This window comes from Schistocerca piceifrons, chromosome 7, assembly GCF_021461385.2.
Source record: "Schistocerca piceifrons isolate TAMUIC-IGC-003096 chromosome 7, iqSchPice1.1, whole genome shotgun sequence".
Taxonomy (NCBI): Eukaryota; Metazoa; Arthropoda; class Insecta; order Orthoptera; family Acrididae; genus Schistocerca; species Schistocerca piceifrons.
In genome coordinates, this window is record NC_060144.1 from 512,595,016 (window position 1) to 512,619,186 (window position 24,171).

General features: G+C 40.2%; 1 protein-coding gene across 1 annotated transcript in view; it reads right to left on the bottom strand.

Annotated features, from left to right (window-relative positions):
- LOC124805146 (odorant receptor coreceptor-like) overlaps window positions 1-24,171 on the bottom strand; it is a 275,309-nt gene that overhangs the window by 54,761 nt on the left and 196,377 nt on the right. The window contains exon 6 of the mRNA XM_047265615.1: window positions 20,972-21,127. Within this exon, the coding sequence (XP_047121571.1) occupies window positions 20,972-21,127 (156 nt within the window). The remainder of the gene's footprint in view (window positions 1-20,971; window positions 21,128-24,171) is intronic.

Genomic DNA, 24,171 nt, shown 5'->3' on the forward strand with positions numbered 1-24,171 from the left:
CTCTATCTTTTCTATCAACCTTATCTGGTACGGATCCCACACTGCTAAGGAGTATTCAAGCAGTGGGAAAGCATACTGTAACCTACTTCCTTTGTTTTCGGATTGCATTTCCTTAGGATTCTTCCAATGAATCTCAGTCTGGCATTTGCTTTACCGGCGATCAACTTTATATGATCATTCCATTTTAAATCACTCCTAATGCGTACTCCCAAATAATTTATGGAATTAACTGCTTCCAGTTGCTGACCCGCTATATTGTAGCTAAATGATACGGGATCTTTCTTTCTATGTATTCGCAGCACATTACACTTGTCTACATTGTGATTCAATTGCCATTCCCTGCACCATGCGTCAATTCGCTGCAGATCCTCCTGCATTTCAGTACAATTTTCCATTGTTACAACCTCTCGATATACCACAGCATCATCCGCAAAAAGCCTCAGTGAACTTCTGATGCCATTTACAAGGTCATTTATGTATATTGTGAATAGCAACGGTCCCACAACACTTGCCTGTGGCACACCTGAAATCACTCTTACTTCGGAAGACTTCTCTCCATTGAGAATGACATGCTGCATTCTGTTATCTAGGAACTCTTCAATCCAATCACACAAATGGTTTGATAGTCTATATGCCCTTACTTTGTTCATTAAACGACTGTGGGGAACTGTATCAAACGCCTTGCGGAAGTCAAGAAACATGGCATCTACCTGGGCACCCGTGTCTATGGCCCTCTGAGTCTCGTAGACGAATTCACGAGCTGGGTTTCACATGATTGTCTTTTTTGAAACCCATGCTGATTCCTACAGAGTAGATTTCTAGTCTCCAGAAAAGTCATTATACTTGAACATAATATGTGTTCCAAAATTCTACAAGTGATCGACGTTAGAGAGATAGGTCTACAGTTCTGCACATCTGTTCGGTGTCCCTTCTTGAAAACGGGGATAACCTGTGCCCTTTTCCAATCCTTTGGAATACTACGCTCTTCTAGAGACCTACGGTACACCGCTGCAAGAAGGGGGGCAAGTTCCTTCATGTACTCTGTGTAAAATCGAACGGGTATACCATCAGGTCCAGCGGCCTTTCCTCTTTTGAGCGATTTTAATTGTTTCTCTATCCCTCTGTCGGCTATTTCGATATCTACCATTTTGTCATCTGTGCGACAATCTAGAGAATTCTTTAGGATTCTTAGGATTTTCTGCCAAGACAGTACATAGAACTTTACTTTCAAATTCATTGAATGCCTCTCGCATAGCCCTCCTCACACTACATTTCACTTCACGTAATTTTTGTTTGTCCGCAAGGCTTTGGCTATGTTTATGTTTGCTGTGAAGTTCCCTTTGCTTCTGCAGCAGTTTTCTAACTTGGTTGTTGTACCACGGTGACTCTTTTTCATCTCTTACAATCTGGCTTGGCACATACTCATCTAACGCATATTGTACGATGGTTTTGAACTTTGTCCACTGATCCTCAACACTATCTGTACTTGAGACAAAACTTTTGTGTTGAGCTGTCAGGTACTCTCAAATCTGCTTTTTGTCACATTTGCTAAACAGAAAAATCTTCCTACCTCTTTTAATATTTGTATTTACGGCTGAAATCATCGATGCAGTAACCGCTTTATGATCGCTGATTCCCTGTTCTGCGTTAACTGTTTCAAATAGTTCGGATCTGTTTGTCACCAGAAGGTCTAATATGTTATCGCTGTGAGTCGGTTCTCTGCTTAACTGCTCAAGGTAGTTTTCAGATAACGCATGTAAAAAAAATTCACTGGATTCTTAGTCCCTGCCACCCGTTATAAATGTTTGATTCTCCCAGTCTATATCCGGCAAATTAAAATCTCCACCCAGAACTATAACATGGTGGGGAAATCTACTCGAAATATTTTCCAAATTATCCTTCAGGTGCTCAGCCACAACAGCTGCTGAGCCAGAGGGCCTATAGAGACATCCAATTACCATTTCTGAGCCTGCTTTAACTTTGACCTTCACCCAAATTATTTCACATTTCGGATCTCCGTCAATTTCCTTCGATACTGTTCCACTTCTTATTGCTATAAACACACCTTCCCCTTCACTGTCCAGCCTGTCTCTGTGGTATACATTCCAATCTGAGTTTAGAATTTAATTACTGTTTACATCTGGTTTCAGCCACCTTTCTGTCCCAAGTTCTATGTGGGCATTGTGACTGTTTATCAATGAGAGCAGTTCTGGGACCTTTCTATAGACACTCCTGCAGTTTACTATTAGCGCATTAATATTGTTATTCCCTGTTGCATTTTGCCTACTCCTACCTTGCTGCGCCTCAGGAGGCGTCTTGTCGGGCCTAGGGAGTGAATTCTCTAACCTAAAAAACCCACATGTGCACTCCACACATACTCCGCCACCCTTGTAGCCACTTCCTGCATGTAGTGCACGCCTGACCTGTTCAGGGGGAACCTACATTTCTCCACCCGATAGTGGAGGTTGAGAAATTTGCACCCCAGATCTTCGCAGAATTGTCTGAGCCTCTGGTTTGAGCCTTCCACTCGGCTCCAAACCAGAGGACCGCAATCGGTTCTGGGAACGATACTACAAATAGTTAGCTCAGATTCCACCCTGTTAGCGAGGCTTTCCGCCTTCACCAACTCCACCAACCGCCTGTATGAACTGAGGATGACCTCTGAACCCAGACGGCAGGAGTCATTGGTGCCGACTTGAGCAACAATTTGCAGTCGGGTACACCCAGTGCTCTCTATCGCTGCCGGCAGGGCCTTCTCCACATCTCGGATGAGACCCCCCCCCCCCCCTCCCTCTGCAAGCAGACAGAGTGAACACTGGCCTTCTTCCCCGACCTTTCCGCTATTTCCCTAAGGGGCTCCATCACCCGCCTAACGTTGGAGCTCCCAATCACTAATAAACCCCTCCCCCCGTGTGCCTGCTCGGACCTTGCTGAAGGAGCGACCACATGTCCACTCACAGGCAGAGCGGGCGATGCCATACGGCCAGCCTCCACATTGACCCTCCACCTCGTGCGCCGTGAACGCCGCCGAACCCGCCACTCCCCTCGGGGAAAGGGTGGCCCAGCCGCGCCCGGTACCCGCGACGATGTCTCAACAGCAGGGACAGTGGGTGAAGCACGTAACACCTGGAGTGTAGCGTGCAACGCAGCAGACTCCCCACTGCCGCTACACTCCGAGGCAGTAGCCTGAAGACGGCTGACAGCGGCCATCAACACGTTCAGCTGTTCGGGTACAGTGGCCAGCTCCTCCTGCGTCTGTACACAGCAGTCACACATCCTATCCATCCTAAGAGATCAATTTACTGTAGAGAGTTAATCAACTTTCAACCAGACTGCTAATTCACTATAGACGGCTGATAGTTGACTAAACTGTGGTTACTAGACACTTCTTGTAGAAAACAATAAAAATAGCACTACCTGTGTCTGGACTGTATTCAAAACAAACACTAGCACTACTGGCACTATGACTGACTAAGGGGACTCTCTCTGACTGTATACAAAACAAACACGAAATCTATGGAACACTATTACTAGCACTCGACAATTAAAGCTTCCTAAAAGCAAAACCCACGGAAGAAGAAGTGACAAGTAAGAAAAATACAGTTAATACTTAAATTAATGTAGCTCGCTGCACAGCAGATGTGAAGCAGACGGCAGTTACGATGACACTGACACTGATAGGGATTGCATCTAGGTCTATTGCAGGGATATGAGCCGTGAGACGAGGCCTTAAGAGCTGGGGTGGAGTAGGAGTGGACGAGGATGTTGAGCTGCAGAATACCACTGTGGGACAGTTGGTAAGGATAGTGAGTAGGAGAGTCGGATATTCCTTATTTCGAGGCACGATGAGAGGTAGTCGAAACCCTGTCAAAGAAGCACATACCTTACCCCAGGCCTACCCTGCATTCCTCCCCATCCCCACTCCGTGCCTCCTACTTACCCCCACTACTCGTGCCGGATTGCTGCTCCTGTCAGGCACAGATGAAGTCCACATTTCAACCACAGCAGCTGGAGTCAGTGGTCAAGTGTGTGTGAGTTGTGTTTGTGTGTATTCTACATTTCAGGAGAAGACCTTTTGGCCAAACATTAAATATATAGCAGTCACTTGTTGCACCTCTCTGCAACTCAACATCCCTATATAGTGAGTAGCAATCTATTATTTTCAAAATATTGTTATTATTCTATTCTGGACTTTCTGTTTTTTGACTGTGTGTATAAATGCTATTAAGATGTTACCTTACAAGTGAGAATATGTGGGTGTTGCATGATTGAGGGGCAAGTCATTAACATTGTGTTTCCCACTACCTTGAGGGATTTACATTTTTCCTGAGCTGAAGGAGTTTTCTTTTTTTCTCGTTTTTTTTCCAAAACTCTGGATAAAGCTGAAAAAGAAACTTAAGCAGGGGAATGTAAGGTCGTGATAGGAGCTCTTTGTAATATGTTGGGGTGGGAGTTCTTGTGTAATTGTTTTAGATGACAAAAGCATCCAGACTGCTAAGTAAATGGGAGAAAAGCTGATGTGTATATTAATTATTTGTCATCAGAAATAAATGGCACAGAGTAACAAGAAGTTTTGACATAACTGTTGCCTTCTAAAAGTTTTGTGGTTCCAATCTTTAAAGTAGTAATGTGTGATGTAGTGCATGACCATTCAGTTCCTGCTCCCCCACACCATTACCTTCCAGTCCATACTGTATACCAATTAGGTTCCTTTCGGAGTACACTGATGTAATAGCTCCCTACTTAACAATTATATACAACTGCTTGCTCAATGAAATACCCATATGAAAGACTGAAAAGTTGCACATGTCACACCGATATTCAAGGACAGTAGGAGTAATCCGTTAAATTACAAGCACATATCATTAATCTACAGCCGTAATTTTTCCCAAGGGCATGCAGCTTTACTGTACAATTAAATGATGATAGCGTCCTCTTGGGTACAATATTCCAGAGATAAAATAGTCCCCCATTCGGATCTCCGGGCGGGGACTACTCGAGAGGACATTGTTATCAGGAGAAAGAAAACTGGCATTCTACGGATCGGAGCGTGGAATGTCAGATCCCTTAATCGGGCAGGTAGGTTAGAAAATTTAAAAAGGGAACTGGATAGGTTAAAGTTAGATATAGTGGGAATTAGTGAAGTTCAGTGGCAGGAGGAACAAGACAAATGAAATAGGGGTAATGCTGGAGTAGGTTTAATAATGAATAAAAAAATAGGAGTATGGGTAAGTTACTACAAACAGCATAGTGAACGCATTATTGTGGCCAAGATAGACATGAAGCCCACGCCTACTACAGTAGTACAAGTTTATATGCCAACTAGCTCTGCAGATGACGAAGAAATTGATGAAATGTATGACGAGATAAAAGAAATTATTCAGGTAGTGAGGGAGACGAAAATTTAATAATCATGGGTGACTGGAATTCGAGAGTAGGAAAAGGGAGAGAAGGAAACATAGTAGGTGAATATGGATTGGGGCTAAGAAATGAAAGAGGAAGCCGCCTGGTAGAATTTTGCGCAGAGCATAACTTAATCATAGCTAACACTTGGTTTAGGAATCATGAAAGAAGGTTGTATACATCTAAGAACACTGGAGATACTAAAAGGTATCAGATAGATTATATAATGGTAAGACAGAGATTTAGGAACCAGGTTTTAAATTGTAAGACATTTCTAGGGGCAGATGTGGGCTCTGACCACAATCTATTGGTTATGAACTATAGATTAAAACTGAAGAAACTGCAAAAAGGTGCGAATTTAAGGAGATGGGACTTGGATAAACTGACTAAAACAGAGGTTGTACAGAGTTTCAGGGAGAGTATAACGGAACAATTGACAGGAATGGGGAAAAGAAATACAGTAGAAGATGAATGGGTTGCTCTGAGGGATGAAGTAGTGAAGGCAACAGAGGATCAAATAGGTAAAAAGACGAGGGCTAGTAGAAACCCTTGGGTTACAGAAGAAATATTGAATTTAATTGATGAAAGGAGAAAATATAAAAAATGCAGTAAATGAAGCAGGCAAAAAGGAATACAAACATCTCAAAAATGATATCAACAGGAAGTGTAAAATGGCTAAGCAGAGATGGCTAGAGGTTGGGATGTAGAGGCTTATCACTCTAGGGGTAAGATAGATACTGCCTACAGGAAAATTAAAGAGACCTTTGGAGAAAAGAGAACCACTTGTATGAATATCAGGAGCTCATATGGAAACCCAGTTCTAAGCAAAGAAGGGAAAGCAGAAAGGTGGAAGGAGTATATAAAGGGTTTATACAAGGGCAATGTACTTGAGGACAATATTATGGAATTGGAGGAGGATGTAGATGAAGATGAAATGGGAGATATGATACTGCGTGAAGAGTTTGACAGAGCACTGAAAGACCTGAGTTGAAACAAGGCCCCCGGAGTAGACAACATTCCATTAGAACTACTGACAGCCTTGGGAGAGCCAGTCCTGACAAAACTCTACCATCTGGTGAGAAAGATGTATGAGACAGGTGAAATACCCTCAGACTTCAAGAAGAATATAATAATTCCAATCCCAAAGAAAGCAGGTGTTGCCAGATGTGAAAATTACTGAACTATCAGTTTAATAAGTCACAGCTGCGAAATACCATTGCGAATTCTTTACAGACAAATGGAAAAACTGATAGAAGCCGACCTCGGGGAAGATCAGTTTGGATTCCATAGATATGTTGGAACACGTGAGGCAATACTGACCCTACGACTTATCTTAGGAGAAAGATTAAAGAAAGGCACACCTATGTTTCTAGCATTTGTAGACTTAGAGAAAGCTTTTGAGAATGTTGATTGGAATACTCTCTTTCAAATTCTGAAGGTGGTATGGGTAAAATACAGGGAGTGAAAGGCTATTTACAATTTGTACAGAAAGCGGATGGCAGTTATAAGAGTCGAGGGACATGAAAGGGAAGCAGTGGTTGGAAAGGGAGTGGGACAGGGTTGTAGCCTATCCCCGATATTATTCAATCTGTATATTGAGCAAGCAATAAAGGAAACAAAAGAAAAGTTCGGAGTAGGTATTAAAATCCATGCAGAAGAAATAGAAACTTTGAGTTTCGCCGATGACATGGTAATTCTGTCAGAGACAGCAAAGGACTTGGAAGAGCAGTTGAATGGAATGGACAGTGTCTTGAAAGGAGGGTATAAGATGAACATCAACAAAAGCAAAACGAGGATAATGGAATGTAGTCAAATTAAGTCGGGTGATGCTGAGGGAATTAGATTAGAAAATGAGACACTTAAAGTAGTAAAGGAGTTTTGCTATTTGGGGAGCAAAATATCTGATGATGGTCAAAGTAGAGAGGATATAAAATGTAGACTGGCAATGACAAGGAAAGCCTTTCTGAAGAAGAAAAATTTGTTAACATCGAGTATGGATTTAAATGTCAGGAAGTCGTTTCTGAAAGTATTTGTATGGAGTGTAGCCATGTATGGAAGTGAGATGTGGATGATAAATAGTTTAGACAAGAAGAGAATAGAAGCTGGCAAAATATGGTGCTACAGAAGAATGCTGAAGTTTAGATGGGTAGATCACATAACTAATGAGGAGGTATTGAATAGGATTGGGGAGAAGAGGAGCTTGTGGCACAACTTGACTAGAAGAAGGGATCGGTTGGTAGGACATGTTCTGAGACATCGAGGGATTACCAATTTAGTATTGGAGGGCAGCGTGGAGGGTAAAAATCGTAAAGGCAGACCAAGAGATGAATACACTAAGCAGATTCAGAAGGTTGTAGGCTGCAGTAGGTACTGGGAGATGAAGAAGCTTGCACAGGATAGAGTAGCATGGAGAGCTGCATCAAACTAGTCTCAGGACTGAAGACAACAACAACAACAACCACATTAATCTCCATATGCATCGGGATTTTGGAACATATATTGTGTTCGAACATTATGAATTATCTTGAAGAAAATGGTCTGTTGACACACAGTCAGCACCGATTGTTTTTGTGAAAGACAACTAGCTCTTTACTCAAATGGAGTTTTGAGTGCTATTGACAAGGGATTTCACATTGATTCTTTACTTGTAGAATTCCAGAAGTGGCTTGAAGTCAGATTGCATGCTTATGGAATATCATCTCAGTTGTGGGATTGGATTTGTGATTTCCTGTCAGAAAGGATACATTTCATAGTAACTGATTAAACGTCATCAAGTAAAACAAAAGTGATTTCTGGTGTTCCCCAAAGTAGTGTTATAGGCCCTCTGCGGTTCCTTATCTACATAAATGATTTAGGAGAGAATCTGAGCAATTGTATTAGTCTGTCTGCAGATGATGCTGTTGTTTGTCATCTAGTAAAGTCATCAAAAGATCAAAACAAATTGCAAAATAATTTAGAAAAGTTGGCTCTATGGAGCAAAAAATGGCAATTGACACACAATGAAAAGTGTGAGGTCATCCACATGAGTGCTAAAAGGAATCTCTTAAACTTAGGTTACATGATAAATCAGTTGAATATAAAGGCTGAAAAATGAACAAAATACCTAGGAATTAAAATTATGAACAACTTAAACTGGAAAGAACACACAGAAAACGTTGTGGGGAAGGCGAACCAACGACTGTGTTTTATTGGCAGAAGACTTAGAAAGTCGAACAGATCTACTAGAGAGAGACTGCCTACAGTACACTTTTCTGTCCTCTTTTGGAGTGCTGCTGCATGGTGTGGGATCCTTACCAGATAGGATTAATGGAGTACATTGAGAAAGTTCAAAGAAGAGCAGCACATTTTGTATTATTGAGAAATAGGGGAGAAACTGTCACTGACATGATACAGGATTTGGGGTGGATTTAATTTGTTGCAGCAGAATCCTCTCATGAAATTTCAGTCACCAACTTTCTCCTCCGAATGTAAAAATATTTTGCTGGCACCAACCTACATAGGGAGAAGCAATCATCATAATAAAATGAGGGAACTCAGAGCTCTCACGGAAAGATGTAAGTGTTCATTTTTTTCTGCTCTGTGTTCAAGATTGAAATACTAGAGGATTTTTGTGGAAGTGATTGATGAACCCTCTGATAATCACTAAGTGTGATTTTCAGAGGATCCATGCCAAAGCTAAGCAGCAGCCTCCTCCTCATTTATGTGCCTACTGACAACTCAATACCTCAACTATACATTGTGAAGGTCCAAATTTGCACATATAAATTATGGAAAATTGATGATGGATTAACAACAATATTATGAAAGGATAGGTTGCTACTCACCATATGGCGGAGATGTAGAGTCGTGATTGGCACAGCAAAACAACTGTGACCCAACATCTCCACTAAATAGTGTGTAGCAATCTATCCTTTTCATAATATTCTCACATATAAATTATGCTATATATGCCACCTCACTCGTGACAGAGTAATGTACTCAAATAATTTAGTATGGCAAGAGGCAGTTGCATTCAGAGTTATTAATTAACTGTAAGGTGAGTTTATATTAGAATAGCTACTGCTTTTAGTTTGTTTAGGTGATTGTTGAGAGGTCCCTGAGCATTGTAGATGCAATGGAGTTTGACCAGGATCGCAGTAGCAGAGAAGTGAATACATCTCACAGCTGCCTGGGTTGGGACCATTGTGGAACGATGACCAGAAGGCTTCCAACTATGGATAGTATAGGGATATACATAGCCCATGTAAGAAGTTCGTACTAAAAAACAATGAGACTTTAGTTACATAGGTGATCACATTGAGGAAACATTGGCTGACACCAGATTTTGGTTAATAAACTTTGGTTACATGAAGGGCTGTAATTGATGTTGACTGGTGTGAGGCAACGTTCACCATGAGAGCTGCATTCAACTTTGAGTTATTGAAAGTAAGAGCTCCATTGCCCTTAGCCAGTTGCACAGGCTGGAAGTTAATGAGAGGGAGATTTGTTTAAATGTTATCTCATAAACTGAAAAGAATTCCTCAATGACTGGTTTTTACCTCATACCTTCCTCCTGACTCTATTTATTTATGTTTTGATAGTGACTCCATCCTGTCTGTAATACTTTTAAGAAATATTTCATGATATTTGCGCTTGAATTTAGAGCAATTTAGGAACATGCAATTAATCTTAGAAGACACATTTAAAATGGGTAAACCCATATTTTTATGCACTGTTAATTATTTAAAGTAGGATGCAATCATAGAGATTAGTGTTTTGTTATTTGTGAGTGGACTGTTTGTATGATATTTTGAAACAGCTGATTTTAATCTGCTTGTAAGTTTGAATCTTTACATATTTTGCATAAAGAATTCGCAAAACTTTACTGGTGTATTCTTTGAGCCTAACAGCCCATCACTATAAAAGTCCAGTTCATTGGTGTATACGGCTGCACAGAGGCTAAAGTAGGACCTACAATTTGGAACCACAAATCGGGCAGGATGTATGTCGATTTGTGCAGCAATTCAGCCATAACTATAAATTTGCAAAAGAGGTTTACATGAGTGTGCATTCAGCACCTGTAAATTTATTACGGTTAAGTCCAGGATGGAAATATTTTATGGGTTTTTAAATACTGTCAGTATTCTATTCACTTCTTTAAAATACAGTTGGTCTTAAACTTTAATAATAGTGGCAAGAAATGAGAGTTTAGGTTCATTTTAAGCACCAGAAATATGTATCGTTTTGTGATCATGTTTCCATACATAAAACTGTGTGGCATAAACAATAAAAATTTCGTCTCACTTACAGTGATTTGTAGTAGCTTGTCTGTCACCAAGCTAACCATGTATTGTACACTTAACAGCTTGTACACAAGTTTGAACTGACAGTGATGGGTTCAACCAACCTAGCTAACAACGTATAGCCAGAAGTGTGGTCACATTTAAGAGTTCAGTCGTCAACAGAAAATTAACTTTATTTATTTTAAATGTTTTTATTTTAATCTTTTTTTTTGACACAGAATCACTGTTTTTTCTGATAAAGAGAACTATTTTAACATCTTATATAAATTTAAGTGCTAAGTTTTTTCTGAAAATGTGTGCCTTGAGGAAGTGAAAAGTAAATGATAAGGAATATAGAGGGTGAAGCAAAATTCCCACACTCGGTCTTCGCAGCGTGACTCCTCACATGCCAGCGATAAAAAAATGTCTCTCACAAAATTTTGTCCGCTGAGTACATCCAAGAGAAAAAGGAGATTAAAGAGTGGCATATCTGGCAACACTGTAACCACATGTATGGTAACTTCCTCTGACAGCACATTCTAGTTGTGCACTGCAGTTGGTGCAGTGTATAGAGTTTTTGGTTAGCATGCAGGATGTCAATGGTTCGTTCCTGGGTCAAGGCACGTGTTTTTTATGTGCTAAATGTAGTCCAGGTGGTATGGTTTCTGGCATCTTAATCATCAACAGCGATTGCAGCGGGTCCTCTAGAAAACATTTGTACTTATGCACCTGAATCGTAGAAATGGAAGACTGGTAGGCTTTGAAAGAAGCTCTTTCCACTTCATTTCATCTACTAGATGCGAAACCTGTTTTCTTTGTACCCTCCTCCAGTGGTCCCATAGATTAGTACAAACTATTATTCTTGCCTCATTCAGGTACATTACATTTCATTAGGGCCTTTCGTTACCAGCAAGACTAGCAACGTGCTTCGTGAATAATGTCCAAACTTGGTAACTATTTGTCTGTGTTATCATCATGGTCCTACTAATTATGCCTTTCATCATTCAGTCTGGTAACTGCACGCTGTTTAGTACATTTCTCAATGTATTGTTATTATTATTTCTTTCCTTTCTCAGACATTATGTCTGGTTAAAAATGGAAAGTGACATGGATGTTGATCAAGCGTGACTTCCTTTTAACTGTACGGCATGTGTTACATTGCATTTAGGAACTTTCGGGTAATTGAACATGTATCAATAATTACAGAGTTCTGTAGTTGTATATATACGTTTGGATGTAGCTGTATTGCGTTGATGTACTGGTGGATACTGTGTGGTATGACTCCTGTAGCTGATAGTATAATTGGTATAATGTCAGCTTTATCCTGATGCCACATGTCCTTGACTTCCTCAGCCAGTTGGATGTATTGTTCAATTTTTTCTCCTGTTTTCTTGTGTGTATTTGTTGTATTGGGTATGGATATTTCAGTTAGTTGTGTTAATTTCTTCTTTTTATTGGTGAGTATGATGTCAGGTTTGTTATGTGGTGTTGTTTTATCTGTTATAATTTGTTCTCTTCCAGTGTAATTTGTTTTCATCATTCTCCAGTACATTTTGTGGTGCATACTTGTATGTGGGAACACGTTGTTTTATTAGTTTATGTTGTATGGCAAGTTGTTGATGTATTATTTTTGCTACATTGTCATGTCTTCTGGGGTATTCTGTATTTGCTAGTATTGTACAACCGCATGTTATGTGATCTACTGTTTCTATTTGTTGTTTGCAAAGTCTGCATTTATCTGTTGTGGTATTGGGATCTTTAATAATATGCTTGCTGTAATATCTGGTGTTTATTGTTTGATCCTGTATTGCAATCATGAATCCTTCCGTCTCACTGTATATATTGCCTTTTCTTAGCCATGTGTTGGATGCGTCTTGATCGATGTGTGGCTGTGTTAGATGATACGGGTGCTTGCCATGTAGTGTTTTCTTTTTCCAATTTACTTTCTTCGTGTCTGTTGATGTTATGTGATCTAAAGGGTTGTAGAAGTGGTTATGAAATTGCAATGGTGTAGCCGATGTATTTATATGAGTGATTGCTTTGTGTATTTTGCTAGTTTCTGCTCATTCTATAAAGAATTTTCTTAAATTGTCCACCTGTCCATAATGTAAGTTATTTATGTCGATAAATCCCCTTCCTCCTTCCTTTCTGCTTAATGTGAATCTTTCTGTTGCTGAATGTATGTGATGTATTCTGTATTTGTGGCATTGTGATAGTGTAAGTGTATTGAGTGCTTCTAGGTCTGTGTTACTCCATTTCACTACTCCAAATGAGTAGGTCAATATTGGTATAGCATAAGTATTTATAGCTTTTGTCTTGTTTCTTGCTGTCAATTCTGTTTTCAGTATTTTTGTTAGTCTTTGTCTATATTTTTCTTTCGGTTCTTCTTTAATATTTGTACTATCTATTCCTATTTTTTGTCTGTATCCTAGATATAGGCATCTGTTTTTTCCATCGCTTCTATGCAGTTGCTGTCGTTATCCAATATGTAATCTTCTTGTTTAGTGTGTTTTCCCTTGACTATGCTATTTTTCTTACATTTGTTTGTTCCAAAAGCCATATTTATATCATTGCTGAATACTTCTGTTATCTTTAGTAATCGGTTGAGTTGTTGCTGCCAGTAGTTTTAGATCATCCATGTATAGCAAATGTGTGATTTTGTGTGGGTATGTTCCAGTAATATTATATCCATAATCTGTATTATTTAGCATGTTGGATAGTGGGTTCAGAGCAAGGCAGAACCAGAAAGGACTTAGTGAGTCTCCTTGGTATATTCCACGTTTAATCTGTAATGGCTGTGATGTGATATTATTTGAATTTGTTTGGATATTAAGTGTTGTTTTCCAATTTTTCATTACTATGTTTAGGAACTGTATTAATTTAGGATCTACTTTGTATATTTCCAATATCTGTAGTAACCATGAGTGCGGTACACTATCAAAAGCTTTTTGGTAATCAATGTATGCATAGTGCAGCGACCTTTGTTTAGTTTTAGCTTGATATGTCACCTCTGTATCTATTATCAGTTGCTCTTCACATCCTCATGCTCCTTTGCAGCAGCCTTTTTGTTCTTCATTTATAATTTTGTTCTGTGTTGTATGTGTCGTTAATTTCTGTGTAATGTCTGATGTTAATATTTTGTATATTGTTGGTAGGCATGTTATGGGGCGATATTTTGCTGGGTTTGCTGTGTCTGCTCGATCTTTAGGTTTAAAATAAGTTATTCCTTGTGTAAGTGTATCAGGGACTGTGTATGGGTCTGCAATGTAATTGTTAAATAATTTAGTTAGATGTGAATGTGTTGAGGTGAACGTCTTTAGCCAGAAATTTGCTATATTATCATTTCCAGGGACTCTCCAATTGTGCGTAGAATTAATTGCTTGGGTGGCTTCATGTTGCAAAATTATCACTTCAGGCATTTGTGGTATCATCTTGTATGAGTCTGTTTCTGCTTGTATCCACCGTGCATGTCTGTTATGTTGTACTGGGTTTGACCATATGTTGCTCCAGAAGTGTTCCATGCCTGTTATGTTTGGTGGATTGTCTATTTTAATGTGTGTGTTATCTATTGTCTGGTAAAATTTCTTTTGGTTTGTGTTGAATGTTTGGTTTTGTTTCCTTCTATTTTCACTTTTTTTGTGTCTTCTAAGTCGTTTGGCCAATGCTTGTAATATCTGCTTCTTTTCATCTAATTGCTCTATCGCTTCTTGTTGTGAGATTTTACCTAACCTTTTTCGTTTTTTGTCTGCTATTTCATTTCTTATAAATTGTGTTAGCTGTCTGATGTCTTTTCTTAGTTTTTCTATTCTGATCTGTAGCCTGTGTTGCCATGCTGGTTTTATGGGTTTCTTCTGTGTGTTGGTTTGTTCTGGTCTCTGCCTAATGTGTATATTTAGTGCAGTGAGTGCTCCTACATAAACCAGTAGTTGTAACTCTCCCATAGTTCTATTTTCATTTATTTTGTTGTGTATGATTGTGTTGATAGTTGTTTCGACTTGTGGGTTATTTGGTGGTCTATGCAAGAATGGTCTAATGTCTGTATTTGTGTCTTTGTATTCTATATATGGCAACTGAAATTTTTCTTCTATATCTAACATGTGTGTCACTTCGTGTTCTATTTCTGCTTGTTCTGGTGGCTGTCTTAAGATTTCGTTTTCCTCTGATTGTTTAATTGATGCGTGTTGTTCTTTGTTTGTTTGCTATGGGATGTTTGAGTCCATTACTGTATTTTCTTGTTCTTCTGATTGCACATTATTTTGTTCCAGTATTTGTTGTACTTGTTGTTTGATGTTTTCTAATTCTGCCTGGGGTATCCTGTTATTTTTTATTATTACACGGGTCTGATCAGCTAGCTGTTGTACTGTTAAAAATTTTAGTTCTGGGTATCTGGTAATAAATGTTGTGTATACTTTATTATTATTGTTATTATTATTATTATTATTATTATTATTATTATTATTCTATCGATGGGATTGTGGAAACATCGCATCTGTTACCATTAGGTAAGCAATGTAATTCGAAACTGAACATTTAACAATTAGCAGTGTCAGGATGAATCATACAGAACAATATCCGTCAGAGGGATAATGCCGTTAGATGGAACGACGCGCAGGACTGATGGCGTGTTTATACTATATGCTCTGTCCACAAGACAGGGACTAGTAGCGAGCAAAGTAATGCGCCATGATAGATTGCAACGTACATGCATACACCTATCAAATTTTCTCATTGTAAACCTCTAAACCAGAGTGGCAGACGTATAGCATACACAAACGAGGAATTTGTGGGTATGCTTCAGGCCCTTGGTGCATCTGATAACCAGGCTGGTGTTGCCACTCGTGAATATGCTGCTAGATATCCTTGTCAAGAGGAGAGGAGGAGTTTGCGGCACAACTTGACAAGAAGAAGGGACCAGTTGGTAGAACATGTTCTGAGGCATCAAGGGATCACAAATTTAGCATTGGAGGGCAGCGTGGAGGGTAAAAATCGTAGAGGGAGACCAAGAGATGAATACACTAAGCAGATTCAGAAGGACATAGGTTGCAGTAAGTACTGGGGGATGAAGAAGCTTGCACAGGATAGAGTAGCATGGAGAGCTGCATCAAACCAGTCTCAGGACTGAAGACCACAACAACAACAACAACAACAACAACAACAACATCCTCGTCAATGCCATCCAGATAAAAATGTGTTTCGTCGTCTGGAGCTGCACCTTCAGGTGTCCGGTTTTCGCCTTCCACCATCCATGGACTCACCATATGCCAGCTACTGAGGAAGCTATTCTGGAAGTCATGCACCAAGAAACTCAGTGAAGCACATGTAGCATAGCAAGACAACTTCGTGTCTCACAATGCACAGTCGTTAACGTGCTGCACAAGCATGGGCTGCACCTCTATCATTATTCTTTCCCGCAACACGTGCCTCCTGCAGATCGCCATCAGCGGATGCAATTCTGTGAATGGTTCCAACAACAACAGGAAGCCAACGATGACTTCGTGAACACCGTAATATGGTCAGATGAAGCAGCATTCACCCGTTGTGGTGTCTTCAACATGCACAATGCCCACCATTGGTGTGAGGTTAACCTGCATGTCACCCGCGACCGTGGATATCAAGTTCGATTTGATATCAACATCTGGCCCGGAATATTGGGTGATAGGTGTTTGGACCTCTACATGTTGCCTGATTGGTTGACTGCATGAAGGTATCATGCATTAGTCTCAAACTATCTGTCTGATGCACTAGATGATGTTACAGTGCATGTTCGGCAGAGGATATGGTTCCAACATGATGGTGCACCTCCACACTCTGGAATTAATGTGTGACAGTATTTGGACAGAACATTTCCAGGGAAATGGCTCAGACATGGAGGTCCAGTTGTATGACCACCACATTCACGTGACCTAAATCCCCTGGGTTTCTTCCTGTGGGGACACCTGAATGAGCACTTGTACTCTACTCCACCTATGAATGGGGAAGAATTGGTATGGTGTGTTCATGCTGGTCTTGTTACTGTGGATGCATCTTTGGCATGAAGGGACCAGAGCTGTATGATCCAGCGAGTTGCGCAATGTTTGGACATGGAGGGAGCTCGCTTTGAGCATCTGTTGTTCTGAGGACAACGTATTCTGTTGTGAGGGTCATGCGGTCATTAATATGGACATTATTATTGTCACTGGTTGCTAATGTACGACATCTTAGCACTCATATTACATGTAATATAAATGACAAGTAAATGTTGTGTTACTGTATTGTGCTATCATCTTTAACATTTCGAAACTGGTAAAAAAGAAAAACACAACTCTTATATGACGACAAAGATAGTTAGCTTACATGTGATTACATTGTTGCCAGATTGTCACTCTTTGACGTCCTTTTACTGTCACATGTTCTCGCTGGCCGAAATTTTGTGAGAGATATTTTTTTATTGTTGTGAGGAGTTGCGCTGCGAAGTCCGAGTGCGCGAATTTTGTATGTAGCACTACAAATAGAAGCTGAGTATCAGATGGATAGACCAGATTGCTAATGAGGAGATACTTGCTTAAACTGGATAAAAAAGAAATTTATCGCAAACCTGACATCAAGAATGGATTAGTTGCTACAGCTCTTACTGAGAAATCAAACTTGATAATGGAGGAAAGTGTGGAGAGCAAAAATTGTAGGAGCCCAATGCTTGATGATAGTAAGCTAATACAAGTGGATGAAGGTTGCAATAGCTATGAAGAAATTTGCACAGGATAAACTAGCGTGGAGAGATTTGGCAAACCAGTCTGTAGACTGAAGTCAACATAAACAACAATTTAGTAGTTTCCAATTCTATATGTACTGACAGTAACTACCTATAAGCTCAACATGCCTCTTGAAAGCACATTTGCAATACCAGTTAACTATTAAATGTTGAATGATTGTTATTTGAAAACAAATGTTGCTGTGTATGAGAATGAGGTGGAATCATCCATAGGTATATCCGTTATATACAGGAAAACCTCGTTTTTTATGTTCCTGCATTTTACATTTTTTACATTTCTTACATTAATTTCTGTTCGTTCCAACAGAAGTCCTATTCTCCTGTACAGCGCTTTCCTGTCATAAAGGATTCCATGTCATAACATTTCCCGTATTTTAAGTTTTCTTTGATATTATCACAATCTTTAACATTGACTTTCATATAGATTTCTACAAAAAGTGCATTGTGTTCCTGCTCAATGTCAGCTTTAGATCAAAGCAGAAAACGCAGACTTTATGCAGAGTTATTGATCACCAAATGTAGCATTAACGTGGTAAGCAAGATTTTCATTGTTGGCATGTTGGGTCACAGCTGTCTGTGTTATAGGTTTGCAGTGTTTGGAAGAGTGGGAAAGTATGCTGAGTCACTGCCTTAATCATAATCACCATCTGACGATAGTGACTCTAGTAGCAACCTTCCTTCTGCTCATTGGTTTGCATTACTAGAGCTTTAATTTAATTTCAAAGTTTTTTTATACAAATAAACATTGCTTTTGAAGAGTGCCGTCTCTATAATGGGCTTTCACAAATCATTGTTACTTCCACATGGAATATGTTACTCCATACCAGGCACACGGTATTAGGTTGGTATGACCATATCAGATGTAAACCATTCCCCCTCAAGATGTACCATAACATGATTACAATTTCCATCCTCTTCCTCACCCTGGATGTTCCTGAACTGAGTGACCTCCATGTTGGCAACAAGCTGTAGATTTAATGGCTATTGTTCTTTGTTTACAAAGACTGCCAACTTAAGCATTTTAATCAATACTGTGTCACGAATTTTATTTGCTGTAATTTTATAATAATTATCAATATGAGTCTCAATTAGAACATGAAAATCTTTATAATATTATTTTATAACAGACTTTTGCTTCTGTATTTTATTTACATATTGTGAGTATCACAAAGCCAGTGGCTGAGTGCTAACACACACAAACACAAGTTTCTTTCTTTTTTCCGATCATGTCTAGTAACGTAAATAAAACATGGAAGCAAAAGTCTTTCATGAAACCACATTAAAATGATATTCATGTTCTAATATGAGATGTATTATTGATAATCATTACAAAATTACAGTAAATAAAACTTTTAACACAATATTTGTTAAAACACTAATGTTGGCAGTCTTCATAAACAAAGCACAATAGTCATGAAATCCACAGCTTGTTGCTGACAAGGAGGTCATCTGGTTCAGGAATGTCGTGAGTGGGAAAGAGAGTGGAAATAGTTATCATGTTACAGAGCATCTTGAGAAGGAATGTTTACATCTGACATCGTACCAAGTAAGATGGTGTGTGTGTGTGTGTGTGTGTGTGTGTGTGTGTGTGCGTATTTCACGTGAAAGTAAAAACAATTTAAAAGTGATGTTTATCTGTTTAAATGACTGTGAAATTAAATTAAATGTGTTGTAACACAACACAGTGAGGAGAATGAAGGTCCTGATAGATTCATTACCATAAGATCTTTTAAGTTTCCATGACTGAAAACAGAAAAATGAACTGTAATGCTAACAAAGATCCTGAAAAAATAGTACCATACTGGTAATAATAAACAAACAAGCACTAGTGTAAAAGTCACATTCTTTATTAACTTGAATCAGTGCCTACAAGTAAAATGACTAGAAAAGACAGGAAATGTAGTTCTCTTGAAGAAAAACTTATGATTCTACAATGTGGAGATTCATGTGTCAGATCACAAATTCAGTTAGCAAAAGACCTAGGACATTCTGCATTCACCTTGAACACAATTGTAGAAATCAGCCCACCATCAAACCAATGCGAAACAGTCTGATTACATGGCAAAATGTGAAAATGCATTCAGCCATCAGCATATGATAGTTTGGATAAACTCATTGCAGAGTGGTTTGCTAGCACAAGAGTGTCGGAGCTTCTACTTGATGACAACATACTGAGAGAAAAGGCACTTCAGTTTTCTGCAAAAGTGGGTATCACCAACTACACTGCACCGAATGGTTAGATCGATAATGTAAAGCTTCTCATAACATTGTTTACAACCAACTGCATAATGAAATTGTAAGTGTTGAAAGCAGAACTGTGAAACAATAGAAAAAAGAACTGCAAATATCCTTAAAGATTTTGATCCAAAAAATATTTGTAATGTTGACAGCACTGTTCTTTTTTATAACTTATTACCAAGTAAGATCTTTTGTTTTAAAGGTGAGAAATGGGATGGTGGGAAACTGAGAAACCAGAGAATAACTGCTTTACTTATGGTCATCACTGATAGGTCTGAAAAATTGCCTCCTTTGATAACTGGTAAATTTAAAAAGCCAAAGTGTTTAACAATTTGAGAACTCTGTCGACTAATTATGATTCCAATAGGAAAATAATGTGTGTGTGTGTGTGTCTGTCTGTCTGTCTAGACCTCCCAAATTTCCTGGATCAATTTCAGCCAAATTTGACACAGAAGCAGCATACCTCACGAGTATTAAGACTGTGAGGTTTATAACCTACCAGCTCCAATAGGGAGGAGGTACAGGCAAAATTGTGTTTTCTCCAGCCCCTGGCATATAGGGTGTCCTGCATGGCAGGCATGTTGTGTTGTAGTAGTATCGGCCTGCTTTATTGACGTGCTTTCCATGACAGCCTGAACATCAGAGGCAAATAAATGATTTTTCAAGCCCCTAATGTGCAGCCCTGCCCTGCATGACAGGCATGTTTTGGGAATGGCATTGGCCTGCTTTCCTTAACTGTATTTCAGGATCTGCAGGTTCTGATGAACATGGCCGAGGACAGGTTCAGATGGATACAGGAGAGGATGGGCAGATCAAGGGGGAAGAGGCAATGGGCAGAGAGAGAGAAGGAGGGGGAAGCATGAGGCAGTTGGAAGGTGTAGAGGGTAATGGGCAGGTGAAGAAGGAAGAGAGGGTGGCAGAGATGGAAACAGAGGGGGGGGGGGGGGGGGGCAGGGAAGGGTACAGTCAGATGGAGGGTGGGAGAGGAGATATGGTCAGAGAGAGGAGGTGGAAGAAATGGACAAAGAGAGGGGGAGAAGGGTATGAAGAGATAGAGAGAATGGTGAGGAGGAAATAACAGGTAGAGGTGGGAGGATGAGGTTGACAGACAGACAGGGATGGAGGAAGAGGTTGACAGAGGAGGGGGGGGGGGGGGTGTTCAATATAAGAGTCAAACGCATACACGGGTGAAGCTGCAGGAAAAAGGCCAGTGTTGTCAGACATATCTCCCTCACTATACTGCATCTTAGGTGTACATGTGACCTAGTCAGCTGAAACAGGATTCTTTACTATGTATTGTAACATGAATCACTTTACTTACATCACTAAAAGTGTCAAGGTTAAGTCCAGCTATTTTTCCAACTGTGATCTGCTCAGGCTGCCTGGCTCGAAGCACAATGATCTGTAAAGTGCGTTTCACGCTTTCTGAACAATGATACCATTCTGATTCATATGCAGCCTGAGACACACTGAGTTCCTGAAAAGAACAGAAGAATGCTGAAAACTGACTTTTATAATAGTAATAACTGTATAACAGATAAAATAATTTCCATTTCTAAAATGTAAGAAAAGATAGATAGGTACTATAAAGGTGACATGTTAAGGTGCTGACAGGCACAATTAAAAGACACTTACACAAAGCTTTTGGCCACAGCCTTTGTCAGAAAAAGAGAAACACACACACACACACACACACACACACACACACACACACACACACACCATTCATTCACACAAGCAAGCTGGCATGAGCAAGCACATCTCATGCACACTTGGACCACCAATCCAACAGCCTAGGCCAGAATGCAACTGCCATGTGATGTGGAATGGAAGCAGTAATCTGGCTGGATGGGACAGGGAAGGAGAAGGGATAACAGCATATGGGTGGGGGGGGGGGGGGGGGAGGAGCACTGTCTGGCAGAGTGTACAGGGACTAGACTGTGAACAGGTCCAGTGTCAGCAGCTTGGGGGACAGGGAGATGGGGAAATCAGAGTTAAAAAGAAGATGAGAGTGGGGAAAGATGGGCGGCGGTGTTGGCAGAGGGCAGCAAACAAACAGGTGGGAGATGAGAATGGGGAGCAGGTGATTGGACAGAGAGGGTGGTAACTGTTGAGTGGAGTGTGTGAGACAACATGTTACTGTAGATTGAGGGTGGGATAGTTATGGGAGCAGAGAACATGGAATAAGGATAACTCTGAGCTGTGCAGTTCAGAAAAGCTCATGGTGGAGGGGAGGATAGAAGCCTCGGGGAAATGAAGCAGCCATTGAAATCAAGTGGTTTGGCTGCATATTGAACCATAGGGTGGTCTACTTTGCTCTTGACCACAGACTGGTGGTGGCTGTTCATCCTGGTGAACAGTTAGTTGGTGGTCATACCAATATAATGAGCTGTGCAATGATTGCAGCAGAGCTGGTATATGACAAGGCTGCTTTCACGGGTGGTCTGGCTCCTGATGTAGTAGGATAAACTTGCAACAGGAGTGGAACAGGAGGTACTGGGCAGATGGATCGGGCAGGTCTTGCACGTGGTTATTGGTATGGCACAGGGATGGACTGGGGTATTATGTAGGTTGGGTGGGCATGGAACACCGCTTTAGGAGTGGGAATTATCTCAGGAAGTATGTCCCACATTTCAGGCCATGATGATAGGTGACCAAAGTCTAGGCAAAGGGATGTGGTTCTGTTGTTAAAGTCTAGGGTTGTATTGGGTGGCAAAGAGGACACTCGTTAGTGACTGGTTCTTGAGGGGGGTGGGAGGATTTGAGGTGTGAGGGGGAAATAGCACAGGAGATCTGTTTGTGGATTAGGTCTGGGGGATTGTGCCCGTCTGTGAAGGCCTTGGTGAGACCCTCAGCATACTGCGCAAAGGAGTTCTTATCACTGCAGATCCGGGTGGTCAGGGTGTATGGGACAGATTTTGGGTGTGATAAAGATGACAACTGCCAAAATGCAGGTACTGTTGGTGGTTAGTGGGTTTAATGTGGACAGAGGTGTGGATAGAACCATCAGAGAGGAGGAGGTCAATGTCTAGGTAGGTGGCATATTGGGTTGAGGAGGACCAGGTGAAACAGATGGGAGAGAAGGTGCTCAGGTTGTGAAGGAGTGAAGATAGGTTGTCTTGGCCATGAGTCTACATCATGAAAATATATACAATGAACCTGAACCAGCCTAGGGGTTTGGCATTTTGGGAGCTAGGAAGGTCTCTGTTAGATGTCTCATAAGCAAATTGGCATAGGTGGGTGTAATGGATGCCCTTGGCAGTGCCGCAGATTTGTTTGTATACCTTCCCTTCAGAGGAGCAGTAGTTCTGGGTTAGGATAAAATTAATTACATGTATGAGGAATGAGGTAATGGGTTTGGAGTTTGAAGGATGTACTAGAAATCAGTATGCGTTGAAGTAGATATACAGGTAAAAGTCAATAAATTTATCTCATAAAAAACAGCTTAAAAATACTGTATGTCCCAGACCTTTAGGATCAAAATTATACTGCCTTACAAAAAACTGAAGTACCCCATGGGAAAGGAGGAGGATAGGAAATGAAACTTACTGCATTGGGAGTGCATGTGATGTTATTTCATTGATTACAAAATCAATTCATAAGAACTTAGCTGTCTGAGCCTATTTAATAATATGATGATGCACCCTCTCTGGCCTGGATGCATACACTGATTTGGCTGACAGGGTGCGATAGAGCCTTTGTATCCTCTCATGAGGCAAGATGGCCCATAACAGTTGCAAGTGGTCCTCAATATCCTTGATAATGACACTGGAACAGAGTTGATGTCCGAGCTGGACTCCCACATGTTCTGTCAGGGACAGATCTGGGATATTGCCAGCCATAAGAGTACTTCAGAGCCATGCAGATATTTCATAGAGATACATGCCATTTGTGGACTAGCATTGTCCTGTTGAAAAAGACACCACGATACTATCAGAAGAGAGGTAATGCATGAGAATGCTGGATATCTGTGATGTACTGTCGTACATCAGAGTTCCCTTGATCACTACCAGCCATGACATGAAATTACATGTGTAGACATCCCTCATCATAATGCACTGTCTAGTTTTCCAACTAGCCTACATACTGGTTGACATCAGTTAATGGGTGCAATCCAGCAAAACCTTTGCAACAGCCCAAGCCACATTATAAGTTGGTTTGTTGCAACTTGGGTTAGTTAGTTAGTTAAATGTTCCACTGATGATTTGCATGATAGATCATGATGTTGAGGAACAAGTGAATACATATTCAAAACACAACTTAATTTGTAAATCCAATATACTGAACATTTAATTTCTCAAAGATTTTGGAAAATTCCGTCAGTAGTGAAACAGATCAGAAGTTATTGACATCTCTCTTATTAACTTTCTTATAGAGGGGTTTAATGATGGCACATTTCAATCTCTCTGGAAAATACCCTGAATTGGAGATGCATTACGTATTATACGAGAGCAAATCTTTAGTGTTCTGTTGGAAACACTATCAAATCCAGATGAGCTTTTATTTTTGAGTGAATGTTTA